The 20275-nt window shown below is 38.1% G+C and overlaps 4 protein-coding genes across 10 annotated transcripts; 3 read left to right on the top strand and 1 right to left on the bottom strand.

The window, feature by feature from the left end:
* Positions 1–4501: 4501 nt before the first annotated feature.
* LOC131001508 (vacuolar protein sorting-associated protein 55 homolog) lies at positions 4502–8304 on the top strand. Of its 7 annotated transcripts, none has more exons than XM_057927899.1 (6): positions 4502–4773; positions 5895–5979; positions 6878–6929; positions 7396–7435; positions 7545–7629; positions 7868–8304. In XM_057927899.1, exons 3-6 carry the CDS (start codon positions 6897–6899, stop codon positions 8049–8051), a joined length of 342 nt encoding a protein of 113 aa, XP_057783882.1. In that variant the 5' UTR covers positions 4502–4773; positions 5895–5979; positions 6878–6896; the 3' UTR covers positions 8052–8304. The 7 variants fall into 7 exon arrangements, with proteins under 7 accessions (XP_057783882.1, XP_057783879.1, XP_057783884.1 ...); XM_057927896.1 differs by having other exon boundaries at positions 4503–4773; positions 5892–5979; XM_057927897.1 differs by having other exon boundaries at positions 4537–4773; positions 5892–6717.
* A 531-nt stretch (positions 8305–8835) lies between these two features.
* Positions 8836–12370, top strand: LOC131001510 (kinase-interacting protein 1). Its single transcript, XM_057927903.1, has 2 exons — positions 8836–9174; positions 9248–12370. Exons 1-2 carry the CDS (start codon positions 9081–9083, stop codon positions 12226–12228), a joined length of 3075 nt encoding a protein of 1024 aa, XP_057783886.1. The 5' UTR covers positions 8836–9080; the 3' UTR covers positions 12229–12370.
* Positions 12371–14659: 2289 nt separating this feature from the next.
* On the bottom strand, positions 14660–19799 carry LOC131001511 (putative U-box domain-containing protein 50). Its single transcript, XM_057927906.1, has 8 exons — positions 19632–19799; positions 19455–19567; positions 19254–19387; positions 18862–19174; positions 18413–18553; positions 17795–18325; positions 17036–17725; positions 14660–16951 (listed from the first exon to the last, which is right to left on the bottom strand). The coding sequence occupies exons 1-8, from the start codon at positions 19774–19776 to the stop codon at positions 16727–16729; spliced, it is 2292 nt and encodes a 763-aa protein (XP_057783889.1). The 5' UTR covers positions 19777–19799; the 3' UTR covers positions 14660–16726.
* LOC131001512 (protein SKIP34) lies at positions 14736–15220 on the top strand. Its single transcript, XM_057927907.1, has one exon. It carries the CDS (start codon positions 14736–14738, stop codon positions 15051–15053), a length of 318 nt encoding a protein of 105 aa, XP_057783890.1. The 3' UTR covers positions 15054–15220.
* Positions 19800–20275: the final 476 nt, after the last annotated feature.

A 20275-nucleotide genomic window follows, 5' to 3' on the forward strand; every position in this document is an offset into this window, starting at 1 on the left:
TTAGTCGGTTCAGTTCGGTTACCGGTTATTAAGTTTTAAATATACCAGTTATTCGGTTTAACCGGTCGGTATAACCGATTAATTAACCGGTTAAATAATAATTAATACATATATTTATTATATTCTAATATTTTATTGTTTAACAAATTTAATTTACCTTTCCTAAGTCGAACCTAAGTTCTAAATTCTAACTTTGAATCTTTGGTATAATGCTTTTTTCGGCGAGATTCTGTTGAATTTTGGGCAGTTTCCGGTGATGGTCAACCTTGAACTGTTGCCTGTGTATGTGTTTTAGCATTACAATGAGGAAAGTTGTTTGGAATGGTGTATATATTTCTCCAAGACAGTAATCTAGCTATATAGACTTCAAATCTTTATGCAATGAATTTATGATTCGATGGTTTTTCTTATGTATTGTAGTGATGTTTCTTATTGTCATATTATTTCAACTGAATCAAAACCGCAACTAATTTAGTTCGAGTATTTCAATTATTAGTACTCTCTCTTCTAATTAATCTATCTTTGTTTGGGAAACACACCTTTTAATTTCTTGAATTCCCAATTTTTAATGCTATGAATGCTAGTGTTTTGGGATCAGAAATAAAAATGTGTGGTCACTTCAATTACAATGAGAAGTATGTTGAAGATTTGATTTTTGTGCTTGTGCTAGCGTGCTGCTATATGCTGATTTGTGATGATATTAAGAAATGGGTTGGTCTAACTAGTTAGAGATAGTAGTTTGTGTATCTGCTGCTTTTTCAAAGAAGAGGAAATGAGACTAAAGATGAAATTTTAAAACGGTTAACTCAGTTAACTGATTAATCGGTCCGGTTAAGCGGGCCGGTTAATCGGTTAACCGAACTGAAAATTGGTTCGATTTTCGATTAGCTATTTCATGGTTAATCGGTTTCGGTTAATTGGGAAATCAGTTCAGTTATAACCGAACCGAACCGATTACCACCTTAGGTGTGTTAATTGTATATCCCATACTTAGATCAAGTAATATGATCTTCACATGAGCTATTCACTGTAACAGATTACTCATTATGTTCTTCTACACCAAATCCTACTTTGTGGTAGTTTTGTTGTAAGAAGTAGAATGAAGTAAGCTGCAAAATATTAATAGTCTAAAAGCAAGGTTAGAATCTGGTCACCACCAGTTAACTTGTAGACCGATCATGACTTACATCACTAAAAACAAGGAATCATAAGGTTAAATAGATTAATCTATTTATCAGGTCTGTGGACGTATGGTGGTTTATTCAAACCATGTACAAACTTGTGTGTTCTTTAAGTTTCAACACTTTACATTGCATATTATTGAACTAACATCAACACACCACTTCAGCTGAGCTCATAAAGACATCAGTATCTTTCATCAGTTGACCACGTCAGCTAATCTGCATTAAATCTGACTAAACAATAAGATGATAAGCAACTTAAGATTGTCAAGCAAACACGAGTAGCTTAATCCACCACATTCCGCACAAACCTCAGTTATCAGTCCAACTGATAAGCTTTCAAGTAGTTAGTAGGTTTGCTAACTGATCACACTCTCAATAGGACAACTTAATTACCTGGACAAAATCAGCTCACTCACAAATGTGCTGATCAAGTCATCTAAAAACTTACAACTTCAACTGATTAGTTATACTTCAATAAGTGAAAATCAACGAAAGTTTATAACTAGTGCAATACCCCTTCCCATACACTAATATATACTCGCCCAGAACTAACACAATTACAAATATTATATTAAAATATGTGAATATTCCACATAGTGCGAACATCCCACAAAAAGACATTTTTTTTAAACCTTGTGCGATGAATTTCTTATAATTATTAGGGTTGATGTCACTTTCGATATCAACAATGATGCTCTTTATACATATACATATACATACATACATACATACATACATACATACATACATACATACATACATACATACATACATACATACATACATACATATATTAGTGAGATCTTAGACATGATCTCGTGCATTTATTTTATCAATCCTATGACTGATATTGTACTTAGAAGACAATTTTTTTTTCTCAGGGTTCAAATCCTGGAGGGAGTGAAATATTTTAAATATAAGTATATACTGTCATGTTCATCAGTATATATGTCTTATTTATTTTTTTTTAATTTCGTTATTCATCAGTATATATTGCTTTGTTCATCAATATATATGTCTTTTTCATTGAAAAATAAGGGTCTCAGTGTCTCACGAAAAATAAAGGTCTCATTGGAGCGCACTATATATATATATATATATATATATATATATATATATATATAGTTAGTTTCTGTCTCAAATTTTAGAATTTATTAATTTTGTACCGCTATTTTTGAACGGGTTTCAATTATATTGTTGTAACAATGGAAGGACTTTTGACACTGAAAATTAATTTAAGACTTTGAAGCCTATATTGTTGATTGATCATGTTTTTAATTTTTATTTTCGGAGATTCGTTTGTCTACTATCTCAATTTTCCGACTTGATTCCTCCGGCAATGAACGTCCGACAGACAACATAGGGAATATCATTAGATGTGATGGACTTCAAAAGCCATACGTCGTTTTTAAGTTTTAAGTTCTTCCATAATTTTGATGTATAGTACATTAAAATATCAACACATTGAAAAGGTTATGAAAATATTGGTAAGTTTTAAAGATTGTGATACACTGAAAACAAAAATCCATTAGATTTGGATAGAAAGCAATATTAAATCTTAATCACTACTACACCTTTTGATTTCATCGTTATAAAATTTATTATGCTTCTAAAAAATAAAATAAAATAAATATAATATAACACTTATTCCGTTAATAAAATATGTCATAGTTTGTCATTTTCGCCGATTTAAAAAATATGTCATAATTATTTTTTGAAAATAATTTCACGATTTTGATTTTGGTTTTTTATTTTTTGGAAATCTTTCTTCATTCATTAAATCCATTACTAACTTCTCTTAAAATTTGTGCCAACTTATCTTAAGACTTGTTTTTGTGGACGAGTGAGTAATATTTTTTCAGATGAGAGAAGTAGCAAATAACTCCTTATCATATTTATCTTATCATCTTTTATTTTTGGGCTTTTAACTACCTACATCTCATAAGTAGCGCAAAATCCCCCTATACTTGATGATTGTTTAACTTCGTCTAATGTTTTTCATTTTTTTTTCTTCTATTTTTCAAGTGGGTCTCACTTTATTCATCAATGTATTAAGAGGAATGAACTTCCTTTATTTGGGTGTTTTTAATGAATTTTTATTTTGTTTGATATAGTAACAGCCCGGCTCCAAATTTGACGGTTGTCCCCACAGACCAACACGAGTCTTTTCTAGCGTGTTTTGTCCTCACTCGCACGCTCCTTGAGAAACTTCCCATGGGGTCACCCATCCCGGAATTGCTCCAAGCCAAGCACACTTAACCTTGGAGATTCTTCCGTGTGGGCACCGGAAAAGAAGATGCATCTTGTTGATATGAGTAACATCTATCAAATCATTTAAGCTCTCCTCGAATATGCAGTCCCATACCTGCATATTTTTGGAATCCCTCTCGTTCAGGTGTGTTCCGGTTCATCCCTGCGCCGCTCCGCTTGGAAGTCTTAACCGGAGCCGCTCCTTGTCCGTGCCTCTTTGCACCGGCGATCACTCCGTACTTCGTCCCCTGACGTCACAGATATAATCTCGAAAATATTGTCTCAAGTTTTGTAGAAGTAGACAAGTTTCATGCCTTCATTTTTTATTATTTCATTTAGTTCTATTTTTTTCCATTGGGTTTCACTGAATTTTGCTATGTTAAAGAAGAAAATTTTCTCTTTAATTTATTTATACACACATTTGATTAATATGAATGCTAATAATTTGAGCAGTTGATATTTCCAAAATCCATGTGTATTATTTTGTAGATTCAATCATGGGTTATAAAATGTTGTTTATATACTGACTGCCATTAAAAATATAATCTCTCAATTGAAACTTTAAGAACTAGAGATTTTTTTACTTGAGGGGAGGGGGAGCGGTGGGGTTTGAATCTTGGACCATACTGTTCGTAGACAGGAGTTCGTACCGCTTGATGTCTCCTTGGAGACAAGAGATCTGATGCGTATCTTGCTCTTCTTATCCCCCAATTGACAGTTTATATCTGTAGAGTGTGACCCGCTTAAAATAGAAAATAAAAAATAAAAAATATTGGACGAAGTTAAATGTTCGTCAATAATAGAAGGAATTTTGCACTCCTTATGAAACATTGAGGAGTTAAGAATTCAAAATCAAAACGAGAGGTAAATATTTCACTGAATCCAAAACGAGAATTGAAATGAATACTCACTTCTTTCCATTACAAATGTCCCATTTTTTATAATGGAATATTTTATTATAATTTTTTTTTTGATAATATGTATTATTTATATATTTAATATTTAAATAATTTTCATTAATTCATTTTATCTATTTTTTACACATTGCTTAATTTTCATGTAAAAAAGAAGTACTCATGGAAACGCCCAAATCCTGAATTCCTACTTTTTCTTAAATGAAGAAGAAAAACTAAATTCCTAATTACAGAATTAGTATGATTTTATAATGTGAAGAACAACTAAATTCCTAATTGGACTATCAGAATCTTCCTCAACTACAACAGACGATCTGCGAGCTTTACAACTGTGAATTCCCATTCCCAAACCCTAACAAATTCTGGAGTCTAATTGTGCGTCTTCGTTTGTATTGCTTGCTGCGGAAGAAACTTCCTTTTGATCGGTAAGAATATGCTTCGGACTTTCTTAATTTTGGGTTGTTTTGTTGTCTCTGGTATGTATTTGGGGTTAATTCACCGGTTTGTGCAAGTTACGAACTTCTGCTGTTTGTTTTCGAGCCCTTCTTTGGTCGAAAACCTCACGGGTTACTTCTTCATTGTGATCGTATCTTTTTTCTTTTTCTTTTTGGATTTGTTGGATTTGTGTGTTGCACAGTATGAATTTATTTTATCTTATTTGGTAAATCAAATTCGTGGGATTTTTTTTTACTGGGTAACTGGGGTTTCTGAGGCTTCTAGATATCGAGCATCTAAGACTTTCTCAGGGAATACTCGATTTTCACTTGAGTGATGCTTGAATTAAGAAATATCTGAATAGTGTTTAGGGACTTCATTGAAGCTGGTGCTGGAGGCATTTCCTTTGTTTGTATTTCTAACCCGTTCAGCTTAGCAATTTATTGTCGAATTATTCATAATATATCCCTTAGTTGGGTAATTAGTTGGACACAGGCTAAAAGTCTTAGTATGACATGAAATTAGTTATCAGATTCAAACTTCTATGCTCGTCATATACTTCAAGCTTTTTTTTTGTTTTGAGCACAATATACTTCAAGCTTGGCTTTTTCTTAACCAGATACCATCATAGTTAGAGAATCACAGTTTGTTAATTTCCAGGAAAGATGACCCGAAGATGGTTAATAGGTTATCTCTCTAGTTATTTGTTTTTCTGCAGATGAGAAATTGTTAGGCATTTAGGTTTTCTGAGTTTGTGAATTCAAGGACAGAAATATGCTGTAAGCATGTTTCATGACTTTCTCAACCACTGCTGTCGTGCATCTGCATGATTTCCTTTGTAGATGCAAAAAGGATTCACTTTTATGGGAATGAGAAGTATGTCAGTTGAATTTTAGGTCCCAACCGCAATTTTTAAGTATTTTGGTGATGAGTTAGTAAACATATAAGATGCACAGTAAGTGAAGCTCTGATCTCACTATAATGTATCTCGCACGTGCCTTTACATTTCAATACTAGACAAATGGCACTGCATTCCTTTTGAAATATCCTATTATCCCAGTTTATTTCTTCTCACTGTTTTTATTTGTTTTTCTCCTGAAACTTGTAGCAGAAGCAGACAAACTGACTGGAAAAATCTTGAAGTCTGATTCCTTATCTTTGTAAAGTACCTGCAGAAATGGCAATGACAATTGAAGGTTGGTCCCTCTATGCCTTCTATTACTAGATTCATGTTTTATGGAATTAGAGGAGACAAATGTTGTTGTGTTGTTTGTATTACAGCTCTTAGTGGCAACTATCAAAAGAAGAACTGTGATAACCTGGGATACATACCCATTTCCATTAAATTGTTGCATTTGTCAATTTCCCCCATTTCTAGTAGTATTATTTTACTTAATCCAAGTAATTAATCTATATAGCTTTAACTAATTCCTTTTGATTTACATAAATGAGTGACGGCGAATCCAGGATCCTCTTATTTTTGATTTATTATTTTTTGAATAGTTGTAAAGTAACTCTGTAAACTACTGGCTGAGTATAAAGTGCATATCAGAGAAACATTTGTGCTTATTGGGTCATTGGATATTTATTTGTAAATATAAGTTATATCTGTGTTCTGATCTAGTATTGCTTAAAGTATAGTTGTCAGTCGAATTAACTTGAGATTCAATCCATGAATCTTTCTATGTTTTACCTACCAATATGCATTAGTTAATGCCTATTGGAGAATGGAGTTTACTTAAATTCTAGTTTGCTGGCTAATTCACATTTTTATGCTAATCCTCTGTGTAAGTTTACTATAGATGCATTTTTGCCTAGTATTGTGGATATATTTCACTGCAAAGCCTAATCTATTTTTCATTGTGGTTTTGATTTTACACTTTATATGCTGGTCCGCTATTCCGCTACTGCTGATCTGGTCAATTGTATGCAGTGTAAGTGACTAATATTAAATCATGAATCTATTAAACCAATCTTATTACTATTTTCCTGTACTAAAATGCAGAAGGGAAGAAATGAAGTGCTGAAATCAGCACCTTTCGATTTCTTCATATTGTATTATTGACCATTAATCTTTTGGCATTTGATGTTCAGTCTTGCAGGACTTGCATTCATGTTTTCATCTAGCATCCTGCTCCAGATCTTGGTAGGTTTTGACTACATATTGGTCTTCATGACCCAAGCTCTGACATTTTAATTTATTCCGTCTCCACAAATCTTATAGATTTTTGACCATCATGTTAATGGAAGGGCCCTTGTTCACATGCTTCTAAGTATAATTCCATTCATTACTATGTCTAAATTGGTTCACAATTACATGAAGAAACACCACAGTTGTTCTGTGTTACCTTTCCATGTGGGCACCCGCATTTTCTATTGTTTAGCAGATAATTTCTAGGAGATAGGTGGCATTAAACACCCCTTTCAAGAAAACATAATCCTGATAAATATCTTAGTGTTTTTTTCTTTCTTTCTTCTATCATTTTCTGGTAGTGATATGTAATTTGTTTTATTTTCCGGCAACTGCATCGTTACTTGACTATATAAACATGCTGGTAGAAACATGTTGATCTTGCACTCTTTAATTGTTCCCTTAATAATTCTTAATGCAGGCTTGCGCGCTATACAGCAACTGGTGGCCAATGCTATCAGGTTTTTCATGAAAGCTCTGTTTTTTTTGTTGGAGATGGGTTAGAGGATTTTAGTTAATGATGTTGGTTATTACATTATATCCCTGATCTTGGTGAAAATTTTCTTACAGCTCTGATGTATGTTCTGGTGCCAATGCCTTGTCTTTTCTTTGGTGGTGGAACCACTCAGTTCCTTACGAGTCGAGAAGGTGGGGGGTGAGTAATTCTATACTTATGAATTGGGATGAGAATGCATTTAGAAACTGTGTTTGACATCTCATGTGCATTTTGTTGGGAATTTCTTTTGCTCACTGTTGGTTACAGTCCGTGTTTCAGATTTTGTTATATTTTTGTCTATGGTATATTGCGTGTGAGCCGTCTCTTCACTATCAAGAGTTATGGCTTTCCAAATTCTGTTTACTTAATTACATTTCTTCTCATTGCTTTCACGCAGTTGGATAGATGCTGCCAAGTTCCTAACAGGTGCATCTGCTGTGGGAAGTATGGCCATTCCCATTATTCTGAGGCATGCAGGCTTGATTGGAACTGCAGCAATGTTCATCGAATTCACATCTTTCTTCATATTCGTCTGCACGGTCCTTTGCTTTCATCGCGCCAGTCTTGATGACGAGTGGTAACATTTCTATCAAGAGACACTTTCTGTACATCTAGGACCAGTTTCGACTAGTGACGCAACGCTTGCTGTTTTGGAAGAGGAAAAAATAGAGGAAGATATATATCCCAACATGTACAGATAAATTCTTGGTTGGTTGGCAGAGTTTTTATATTGCTCAATATTTTGTGAATCTTTGATGTTAGATTACTAGCAGACCATATATTTAACAATAAACAAGTCCGACTCTCTTCCAATGATTTGATATTTTGAATTAATTGACGTGCGAAATGTATCTCCAGTCTTGATTTTTATATGCCATTATTGATTATTTTAAGATTTGACTCTTGATTATGTGATGTCGTGTGTAAGCTCCCGACAGCGTTTTTTTTTGGGTCTACAAATTCTATATTAGTAAATACTCTTCAGTAGTGTCATTCTGTGGTGAATCTTTGAAGAATATTAATGGGAAATGCCATTTTCACGTTGAAGATAACGTAATTTCTTGTTGAAAATTAAGTACCAACATATTTTTCAACTTTATCACCGACGTACAAATCTTTTCTTGTTTAGCACAAGTTGATAATATCAACTCGAATCAAAACGTTATAATCTTGATACGCATACTTTATTTATCATTATTTTGCCAAATTTGTTTCTGTATTGCCAATTGGATTAAAATCAAAACATTATGTCACAAAATCATGTGTCATTTTATAATCTTATTACAAAATAAAGAAAATCCGAAATGAAAGAGCGAAAAATGGTAGAAAGTGTAGTATATATGGTGGGATGAGTTGTCTATATTCTTGGAAAGTTGAGGAACAAGGCAAAAAAGGTGGCAGCTGGTTTGGTGGCCGCCACGTTGGTAGTTTGGTATATTAATGTCGAGTTGAAATGCCCCAAAATAGATTCTTCATTCTTGAACCGAGAATTCCTCGTAGCCCATTATGCTTCTCTTAACCCAAAATTAAGCCTCTGTTTTGGATAACACATTTTTGGCAAGCTTTGCTTTGTGTTGTTGAGGGATTGATGCGGAAAGAGAGAATCGGAGATGTTGCAGAGAGCTGCGAACCATGCGTATTCATGGTGGTGGGCCAGCCACATTCGGACTAAGCAATCCAAATGGCTCGAGCAGAGCCTTCAAGGTAATACTAATACTCCCATCTCATCATCATATACAATTTCCAAAATGGATCGAATAATAAAATTGTGTTGCAGACATGGAAGAGAAGGTACAAGGCATGCTCCAGCTGATCGAAGGCGACGGAGACTCGTTCGCGAAGAGGGCTGAGATGTACTACCGGAGGCGGCCGGAGCTGATCTGCGCCGTGGAGGAAGCCTACAAGGTCTTCCGCGCTCTGGCCGATCGCTACGACCTCCTCTCCAAAGACTTCCAAAATGCCAACCACACAATCGCTACTGTGTTCCCGGAGCAGGTGCAGTTTGGCATGGCAGACGACGACGACATCCCCAAGATCCCCGACAACTTCGTCATCCCGGAGATGAACATCAACATGTCCAAGATCCCTCAAGTCCCCAAGGCTCCTGCCAGGGATCTCAAAACCATCATCTCCAAGGCTTCCAAGCAGTTTCAGGTGAAGAAGCTCAAGGCACAGAGCCGTCAGAAGTCGGTTGTCAAATCGGGGCTCTCCAAAGAGGAAGCCCTCGAAGAGATCAACAAGCTGCAGAAAGAGATCCTCTCCCTGCAGACCGTCAAGGAGTTTGTCAAGAGCTCTTACGAGAGCGGCATTGCAAAGTATTGGGGCATCGAGAGCCAAGTGATGGAGATGCATCAGAAGATATCGAGGCTGCAAGATGAGTTCAATATGGACAGTGTGATCGAGGATGAGGAGGCTCGTACCCTCATGGCTGAGGCGGCGCTGAAATCGTGCCAGGAGACGCTTGCCATGCTGCAGGAGAAGCAGGAGAAGACTGCTCTTGAGGCTATGGACGAGTACCAGAGGATTGAGGCCTCCTGTGAGCGCCTCCGCTCTCTCCGGGAGAAGTACATGCTCGAAGCACCTGCGGGAGGCGGGGATTTATCGCGCAACTTCAGTCAAGACGTGGCTGAGTTGCTGCAGGAGACCAAGGAGCTCGAGGAGCTGCCTGAGAAACTGGAGGAGACCTTAGACACCAGCGCCTTGGCTCAGCTCTCCGTCAGCCAATTGGCAGACAAGATTGATCTGCTAGTCAATAAGGTCATCACCTTAGAAACTGCCGTCTCATCTCAGACTGTTCTTGTCAACACCTTGAGGTCCGAGAATGATGACCTAAATGCGCAGATCCGGACTTTGGAGGAGGAGAATGAGAGCCTTGGTGTTGACGCTCACAGCTTGAGCTCCAAGGTCATTCAAATGGAGGAGAAGCTCAACAAGGTGCAAGATTTGAACAAGAACGTCGAGAGCCGCAACACTACTCTTCAAACCAACTTTGCTAAAGCCAAAACGAGCATTGATACTCTTGCGGAGAAGCTCAGTAGTGTGAAGGTGGAGGATGATCTTGGGGCTTCTTCTGAACTTGATAATGTCTCTGCTGAACCCAATACTACGAGCCCCGACCACCCTTCCGAGAATGTGAGTGCTCCCAAGGAAGAGGAGGAGCATACGAGCCCTCAAAATCCTGCAGAGACACTAGATGAAGTGGGGGAGGCCTTTGCAGATGCTGATGATCATCTCTCAACGGAGCTAGGCAGTGTCGAGGCAGGTGGAGAGGATGAGAGACGGAGCAGTTCAAAGTCGGATGAGGAGGCGAGAAGTTTGAAGGGAGACCAAGACGTAGAGAAGCTGAGTAGTGCAGAGGGAGAGGGCGGCGCAAATGATGAAGCGGTGGAGAATGGCTCAGAGAGTGGTGTGAAGGAAGAAGAGAAAGAGGTGGTGATGAAAGATGTAAGAGAAATAGGAGAAGAAGAAGAAGAAGGCGCGAAGAGGAGGATACGGCGCTCCGTCTCATCCGTGCACGACCAAGAACACCACGTTGAGAGTGGCATAAGAAAAGCATCATCCTTCTCCAACCGTAAAACAATGCTGGAGATTCTGCAGGAAGAATCCGAAGAATCTTTCCAAAACAGAGCGAAAAGCAGAGCGAAAGAGAAAGAGAAAGAGAAAGACGAAGACGACATCAGCTGGCAGCAGATTCTCCTGAGTGGAATGGAGGACAGAGAGAAGATCCTCCTAAAGGAATACACGACAATCCTGAGGAACTACAAGGAGGTGAAGAAGAAGCTGAACGAGGTGGAGATGAAAGAAAGGGACAGCCAGTTCGACACCACCCTACAGATGAGAGAGCTGAAGAAGGCCATCTCCAGAAGGGATGAAGAAATCATCACTCTCCGCAGAAGGCTAAGCAGTGTGGAAGGAGACGCGAACCTCAAAGAAGACAACTTGCCCATCTCAGAAGACGACGCCCTCAGCCAAGAAGGCGAGCTTCTCAGCCTCACCAAGGACATCAAGGGCCCCCCCTTGACAGACGGCAACGACGACACAGGGGTTGTGTTCATGGCCAAGAGCCCCTCCCTCTCGCGAGTGGAGGAGAAGCTCCGCACGGACATCGACGCCATACTGGACGAGAACTTGGATTTCTGGTTCAGATTCAGCACGGCATTCCACCAGATACAGAAGTTCAAGACGGAGGTGAGAGACCTGGAAGAGGAGATGTCGAAACTGCGGGAGAAACGCAAGGCGGACACGCAGCTCAAGTCGGAGGTGGTGCCCATCTTCAAGCACTTGAGGGACATACAGAGGGAGCTGACGGTGTGGCTGGAGCAGAGCGCGCCGCTCAAGGACGAGCTGAGCAACAGGTTCTCGTCGCTCTGCACCATACAGGAGGAGATCACCAAGGCGCTCAAGGAGGGCGTGGAGGAGGATGAGATCAGGTTCAGCAGCCACCAGGCGGCCAAGCTGCAAGGGGAGGTGCTCAACATGAAGCAGGAGAATGAGAAGGTGAGGGAGGAGCTGGAGGCCGGCCTCGATCACGTCAGCATGCTCCAGCTGCAGATCGACAAGACGTTAACGCTGCTCGATGACGAGTTTGGCATCTCCGAGCAGTCCGAGCACAGACATAAAGTGCCTCTCAGATCCTTCATCTTTGGTAATAAGTCCAAGAAGCCTAAGAATTCTCTCTTCTCATGCATGCATCCTAGTAGGAAATACCAGGTCCTTAGAGCTGGGATTCGCCTCTCCAATCATACTAATTCTTCTTGAAAATTCAACTCTACTGCATTTTATTCCTTATTATCAAACAATATTTTCTTTCTTCTTTCTTCCACTTGGACAGCAACTTGGTGTTTTTTGTCTTCATGTTGCTAACTCTTGTTGTAATAAACATTCTCGCTTTTGCTGCTAACGTCTTTCACAAAACTGCATTTTCTTTTCTTTCTTTTTTATTTTTATCTCAACAAAGTATGGCTATTTAACTTTTCTGATATTATGTACTCCCACTTTTCAAGTTGTGTTTGAGGTTAAGTCGTTGTTTGATTCGGTTGATAAGATTAATTAAATTCGATTTGGTTGATGAGATTAATTAAAATTTAATTTGATTGATAACTTTTTTTAAGGGCAAAATAAAATATACACAGATAAGAGATTAATTAAAATTAAATTTGATTGATAATTTTTTTTAAAGGGCAAAATAAAATATACACAGATAAAATTTTAAAAATATTCACATTTTACAAAATATACTCCCTCGGTCCTACTATAAATAGCTCAAAACTTTTCGGCATGTGAATTAAGGAGAATGTGTAAATTGATTAAAAGTGGTAGGGCCTACACTTTTTTAAGAGTTAAATTTTTTCATTTTTAGAAACATGTCACTTATAGTAGGACGTCCCAAAATGGAATATATATACATGCCACTTATAGTGGGACGGAGAGAGTATAAATTATCTACTATTATTTTAGGATTTTGTTATCCTTCTGTCGAACATTGGTGTATTTTGTACTGATGCTCGACTCGCAATCAACAAATATCGAATATTAGTGCATTTTCTAAGAATGCTCGATTACTCAACTTGTAACGGTTGAGCATGTCGAGCATTTGTGTATTTTATCACTAATGCTCGACTCACAGAGGTAAAACATTAATGTAATGAGCGAGCATTAGTGTATTTACTACTAATGCTCAACTTGTATTGATAGAGTATGGCGGACAATTACGATTCAAGTAAGGACAATTTTATCATTTTAAACTTGAAATGAGTAGTTTTTATAATTTTATTTATATTGAGAATGGATAAACTTAACCATTAATTCCTTCTTTTTTAGGTAATTTTGATTCATAGCTATGTAAAATTAAAATGAATTTTTTTAGGGGTAATTGCCCCTAAATACATTACATTTTTCCAATATTCTGAAATTGCACATCAGTGACATCACCTTTGAAATCCGTCTCAGAATACCATTTCCTTTCTTTCTTAAATTGCACATGGTCAGCCAACCACCAAACGTGAAAATGACGTGGACGTCGAAAACGTCACATATAGACGCCGGAAAAAAAAATTAATTGATGTGGCAACCATGTAGGAAATTACATTTTTTTTTTCTTTCTTATTAAATTCTAATTTTTCATATTTTAGGCTGAACCCACTTATTTCCCTAAATTCAAAATCTGCCCACATCAGATTATACAATTTAACCGTGGGAATTGCCCTAATCTTCTCTAACTGTGATTACACTTCAATTCTGTGACGGGGAAAGGCTCGTTCCACTTCAATTTGCCCTAATCTGGGTTCGACGACGCACCAAAAAAACAAAAAAGAGATGGCGAGTTCATAACAAAGTTGAAATCAACATCTCAAGCACATACTGTTTGTTGAGCATCTTTGATTCCTTCAGCAGCAAATGAAACTTGATCGAAATTATAGCATATCACGCTGACCTTCACACCTGCCCAATTCAAGAAAGATGCTTATGGCGACATTCCAACTAGCTATCTGAACACATTAAAATTAGGGCAAATTGAAGTGAAACGAGTCTCTCCCAGTTGTGGAATTGAAGTGTAATCTCGGTTAGAGAAGATTAGGGCATTTCCCATGATTGAATTGTGTAATCTGATGTGGGCAGATTTTGAATTTAGGAAAATAAGTGGGTTTGGCCTAAAATATGAAAAATTAGAATTTAATAGGGAAAAAAAGTGTAATTTCCTACATGGCTGCCACATCAATTAAATTTTTTTCCCAGCGTGTATATGTTGTGTTTCCGGCGTCCACATCATTTTCACGTTTAGTGGTTGGCTGATCATGTGTAATTTAAGATAAAAAAGAAAAGTGATGTATTTTGAGGCAAATTTCAAAGGTGATGTGAAATTTCGAAAAATGGGGAAAAGTAATGTATTTATGGGCAATTATCCCATTTTTTTATGACAAAAATGATGTGAAACCAAATATATGATTGCATTTATTTTTATTAAATTTAATTAATCATAATAAAAATTGTTATTAAAACTGATTCAAAATAAATTATTACTCATTTTTTTTTTTGGAGAGGAGCAGCGGCAGAGTTTGAACTGTAGATCTCACTGTTCAAATTTCAATAGGATTTAGGGCATGTAAGGACAATAATGTCAAATTAGGTCTGGGTACATGATTCATGATTCATGATTCATGATATTGGTGGTTTGTTCGTGTAGTCTGTCGTGTCGTGCCCTTACAATTGAGGTACAACTCTCAGACAAAATCAAGGTACAACTCGACCAAGCCTGCGACTGAACCATGTGCTACGGCAACGACCGATTGCCCACGAGAGACGACCTCGTGGAGGCGGCGCCGCCGGAGAACGAAGACAGGGTGATGGTGGTGGAGAATCTGAGGGATCGGCTGGCGGAGACGGAGGCGCGGCTGGAGCGAGCCAGGGCGCGGGAAGCTGAGCTGAGCTGCTGCCTCGATGAGATGAAAAAGTTTGTGCGCGTCATGGAGATCCTCGAAACCTACCTCCGCCGCCAGTACGCCGAACAGCAAGATCGGCTCACGCGCCTATACTCTTCTTCTTCTTCTTCTTCTTCCTCTTCGCGTTTGGTACCCTCAAAATAGCTTGCGTTTTTGTTTTATTTTTCTTTCTTTATTATGAAAAGAATGTAGGGATTATATAATAGTGGTATCTTCTCTGTAGTATTCGTGCTATACTGGCGCTGACTATGACAATGTGCAGATGGCTATGTATATTTCAGTTATGCTGTTAATGATGTGAATCTGTTTCATTGGTTGTGTTGATAAGCTTAGAGGATTGAAACTGGAACTAGTTTTTTTTTTTTTTTTTGTGTGTGTGTGTGAGTTTTTAAACTTGGGCATTGGTTGAATTGTTGAATACTGGAATGTACAACAGTGGTGTGAGCATTTCATGTGGTTTGACATAATTCTTGTTCTTAGGTTTATAGGCATTGTTTTTTTGGTGCATTTGTGCAGAAAGAATCAGACTTGGTTGTATTACTGACACGTATTGACGCATTGTTGTGTAGTCAGACTGACTTATTATTGAAATGAGTAGTTTCTTTATAAAATTTCTAGATGTCCTCGGAGGTGTGTTAGAAGCTTTCTTGATACAATAGGGGGATGTGCTTGATAATGGGATTGACCTGGTTTTTTTTGTCACAAATTAGAGAGTGTCACTAGTTGTTGGACTGTGGCCTGATAAAAACAATATGAGCACTACCAATAGAGTTTTCTCGTTTGAAGTAAATTATAATTACAGTGTGTTCCATGTTTAGATCCCCTTTGAGATTACTCTCAGACAGGTGTACAGTGTATTCAAATGGTATCTGATTGGCATTTGGCAGTTCATTGGGAAAGAATAGTTTGCATGCCTTAATATGTTGTTGGGTTGCTCGTCTGGCTTCCTCTATGGCATGAACAAGCCTGCAGTTCTTGTTTTGCTTCCCTGTATGGCATTAGTTTACTGTTTTGAAAGAAGCTCATCGTTACAGAGTGCTCCATTTTTGTAGCCCCTTTGAGATTGATTGAGTGCGGGTGAGCCTCAGTATCTAATTGGCAGTTCATTCTTTCACAACAGTTTATATATCTATGCTAATTTTGCGGAGGCTTACTTATGGAGCATGCTCTTATACTTGTGTGGTGGAAATGCTTCAATATATATTTGGTAATCTTTTGAGTATTCTGCGAGAAATATTTGGAGTGATGAACTTGGACTGTTTGGATGAGATGTTTAAAATTATTGATTTGATGTGATTTTAGTGGAAAATATATTAAGTTGAATAAGAGTATTCTTGTTTTGGAATGATGGACATTCCTACATACAACAAAAACCTAGCTTGATATTACTGGATGAGATGTAATCAGTTTTGATATGTGTTCTAATGCACATTGATCTATTCTAATGATCCAATTATATTCGACCAAAGTGATAGATTACACCAGAATGGATTACTTCAAATTCTGTTCAAGTATATGTGGTTCCTATTTAGGATATTAAGAAATCTAGCATCAAACTTCTACTATCTGCAGCTAATGCCTCTTTATATCTTCAAATCATGATACCTTGCTTCAATTTTAATGCATGTTGTGACATCCAGAAACGAAGAAAAAATATCTTTTTGCCTAACTCTGCTTGTTGTTTTCTCCAGTCTGCGTGTTACTTGGCTGTTTGTATAATATACAGGTAGAGGTTTCTGCCTAGCTTCCATCAAGGCATGGATAATATTCACTGGAAAAAGAAAATAATGTTATGTGACAGTGGACTGTTAACACCTTCAATTCCTAGTTGATACAGAGAATCCAACAACAGATGCAGTCGATCTTTTGTTTCTCCATTCCTCGATGAGAGACCGCAGAGTGTGATTTGGAACTAGGGACTTGTGCTTCAGCCTTAAGTTAGTCATGGGTGATGTATCATGTCCTGTTTTCAGCCACTCGTCTATTGCTTCCAATTCGTAGGAAAATCCATCGGCAGCAAGATGTGGATTCTGCATCACTTCCTGCAAATGAGAAGCAGCGAGAATAATGAAAGAGCATGATTTCTGTCAAAAGTGGCTGAGCAGCTGAGATAGATGCCATATTACCTGATAGATTGGACAGAAGAAGGCTCCAGCAACATTGCACGAGTCCTCTGCTCCAGCAGCCTCTTCATCATGCACAGGTAACTCAATGTTGTCGACTAGCTGATCAGCTCTTCTCTTTACATCATTCATATCTCTTACCAACATTGTTGTCATGGATTCGTCTGCTACGCAGTTCTTGGACAAACAACTAGTTGCAATATTGGAAAGCTCAATAGCCAAATCCATCGGCCATTCTCCAGCCGTACGATCCAAATTTTCGATGGCTGCAGCAGTGTCCACTATTCTACTCCAGTAATTACCAGTCAGAAGTTGCAACACCAAATTCCCAAAAGCCTGGATGTCTAATACGATATCATGTTTGTTGTATGACCAATGACCATTTAGGCCGTAGATTTTGGCAACATTAAACCGATCTAGGAGAATCTTGGAGGGTTTCAAGTTACCATGGATAATTGGATTAGGCTTGACCTTATGAAGGAAGCCTAGTGCTGCGCAGATTTCAGCTGCAATACGTATCCGAGCATGCCAGGCTAGAGGCTGATTCTTTCTTTTCCAGCTTCTTCCTGATGAGAATAAGGCATCATGTAAGGTACCGTTGTGCATGTACTCATGCACGATGCAGCTCAGCTCAGAGCAGAAGCCGGTCATAGCTAGTATATTGGGGTGCTGTACTTGGCTATGAAGTTTGACCTGCAATATGAAGTTTCATAAAGTAATTTTTTTATACAAGTTCTGCAACTATGCTCATTTTTAAACTACCTTGGTTGTGAAATCTTGCAGGGATCGCTCATCTGCTGTATTATGCATTTTAACTGCGACTGTTATGTGATTGATTCGGCCCCTATACACATTCTTTGCAGATTTCACCCTGAAACGATCTGAGAAGTCTTCAGTGGCAGCTATTATTTCTGCAGCAGTGAACTCTCTGAAAGCGAAGCCAGAGCCATTCATCCGTGATACTTTTGCTATGGCGTCCTTCTCTTTACAGAACTCGATCCTGCGCTGTAAGACATCCTTGTGCTTTCTCAGTTCCTCGATTTCTGGAACCATATCAGCTCTTGTTTTGACTGCCTCCTCTAGCTTGAGCTCAGCACGCACCCTAGCAGATGATGACTGATGAAGTGTCTGGGAGAGTTCCTTCTGAAGTTCAATAACCGAGTCGAGCTTGCTTCTTTTCTGGTGCAGTTCGCTCTCAAGTTGAACTATTTCTTCCCTTGTGCCGTCGAGCATTTTGTTAAGTTCAACCTTCTTCACGGTCTCCATGTGGAGGCAGGTCTGAAGCTCCTCAGCCTGTGGAATACAGAGTAGTTTGGTGCTGAATGAATGGAGCTGTTAGAATCACTTTTTTGCAGTTAGGATTTGGAAGGAGGAGTTTACCCTGGCATTGCATATATCAATCGCCCTTTGAGCTTTTTCACGCCTTTCTTTAGCAATATTTGCCTGCTTTCTGTTCAGCTGGATTGTACCTTGTGCATCCCGTATTGTGCGTTTAAGAACCTCAATTCTCTCTGCACCATCCTGAATATCATTTTGAAATATGATCATCAGATTGGGCTTCGTTTACCCCTAGTCCCGCTATTGATTTTTAAATTAGATGATGATTGTTTGTGTCTGCAATAGAAATAGAGGTTTGTGGGGTTTGTTGTCTTTTAAGATGATATATCTTAACATACTAATCAAAATCAGTTTTGGCAACAAAACAAAAAAGGGAATAATCTCAAATAATGAGAAATCAGAATTGCTAATACAGTAATACGTAACCACAAACAAAGAGTAAGAGTTGAGGAAGAAAGCAGAGGCAAAACATGAAAAAGGGAAATCATTACCATATTTTGTGGTATGCATAGGTCTGTTGAGTTGCAAGCCTCCATGTCTCCTTCAAGTTGATGCAAAGACAGGAGTTGATGTGCATAGTGCTCAATATCATCCCTGCATTTGTCCCAATGATTGGTGGGAGAAGTTTCTGGAAACATCCTCCCTAACCAATTCTTGACACTGTGATTCCTGCCTTTGTCGTCTTCCATGAAACCGTCATCTCTAAGAAAGATTCTTTGGCCTTGGCAAATCACGAACAACTCGCAGAAACTAGGCTTATTGCGAACAACATAGAATGTCCCACTAATTGCGCCTCTTGATTTCCTACACACAAACACAACACCCCCTAAGAAAAACAAAAACATAAACAAGAGAATATATATATGGAGTATATATATGTTACGGTGATGAAGAAGGCTTCATGAATGCGAGGGACATGACAAGCTTGGATATCCCAAGATTTGAAATGGCTTCCACAATTTGCTTGTGCAGAGGCTCCTCCTCCTTTATCTCCATTTTCATCACTTGTGCCTCAACCTACCACACAAACACATTACAACTCGATCGTAACAAAAAGGCAGAATAAAATAAAAAAAATCCCAACCCTGCCACAGAAGGCTATGTATTGAGCAAGGACTCTGTCTGCATTGGCTTGGTCGGTTTTGTCGAGAAGCTTGAGCTTCTCCTCGCTGACCGAGCTGCTCCGAAGCTTCCCAACTGCAAACATTCCGTTGTGATGAGCAGAAAATACAAAGGTGAGAGATAATCAAGTGAGACGTACGTGGCGTGTAGACGTAGTGTTTGGAGGCGGCGTTTGGTGCATGAAGAATCAGAATTCTATGATTGCTCCATCTCCGCAGCGCCCACTGCAACGTCGAAAACCCCTCCAACCCCTCCGTTCCTATCGCAACGCACACTTTCTCCATATCTGTGTGTGTGGAAATAAACGAGAGAAGAGATTAATTAATTAACACATAACTAATGATTTGTGTGGAAATTAAAGTAGGGCCAGAGCGTGGACTTTTCACTCCCTCGTTTTAACGGTGACGACTAAGTTAATTCATTACTACATTATTAGTTGTCTGATTTCAACGTTTTGAAATTTTGTTAGTGTCCTAACTTAACCAGACATCTTCCGTACGGCACTTAATTAATTGGATATGTGGCTTAAGCAGGCTGATTTTCTTGGTATATACTAGTATATTCCTTAACCGGAAATATTATAACAATGTAAACTTAAAGATATTGTTTCACATAAATTTAAGAATTGATTCAATCATATATATCCATGTAAGCTTGCATGATAATTAAGTATAACATCCCGATTGTAAGAGTGTCTATTCTTACATAATTTGATATATACTCTTAACACATTTATTTATTTCAATGTATAAGGATAATTTATTAATTTAATTTATCTTTATA

Source organism: Salvia miltiorrhiza, chromosome 8 (genome assembly GCF_028751815.1).
Source record: "Salvia miltiorrhiza cultivar Shanhuang (shh) chromosome 8, IMPLAD_Smil_shh, whole genome shotgun sequence".
NCBI lineage: Eukaryota > Viridiplantae > Streptophyta > Magnoliopsida > Lamiales > Lamiaceae > Salvia > Salvia miltiorrhiza.

Coding starts and splice junctions, on each gene's coding strand:
- LOC131001508 (XM_057927899.1), top strand. CDS start 6,897: ATGTTTTCATCTAGCATCCTGCTCCAGATCTTG. Junction 6,930..7,395: donor GCATCCTGCTCCAGATCTTG/GTAGGTTTTGAC, acceptor TTCTTAATGCAG/GCTTGCGCGCTATACAGCAA. Junction 7,436..7,544: donor CTGGTGGCCAATGCTATCAG/GTTTTTCATGAA, acceptor ATTTTCTTACAG/CTCTGATGTATGTTCTGGTG.
- LOC131001510 (XM_057927903.1), top strand. CDS start 9,081: ATGTTGCAGAGAGCTGCGAACCATGCGTATTCATGGTGGTGGGCCAGC. Junction 9,175..9,247: donor GCTCGAGCAGAGCCTTCAAG/GTAATACTAATA, acceptor ATTGTGTTGCAG/ACATGGAAGAGAAGGTACAA.
- LOC131001512 (XM_057927907.1), top strand. CDS start 14,736: ATGTGCTACGGCAACGACCGATTGCCCACGAGAGACGACCTCGTGGAG.
- LOC131001511 (XM_057927906.1), bottom strand. CDS start 19,776: ATGGAGAAAGTGTGCGTTGCGATAGGAACGGAGGGGTTGGAGGGGTTT. Junction 18,554..18,861: donor TATGCATACCACAAAATATG/GTAATGATTTCC, acceptor AATGATATTCAG/GATGGTGCAGAGAGAATTGA. Junction 16,952..17,035: donor TCTTCTGTCCAATCTATCAG/GTAATATGGCAT, acceptor TCTCATTTGCAG/GAAGTGATGCAGAATCCACA.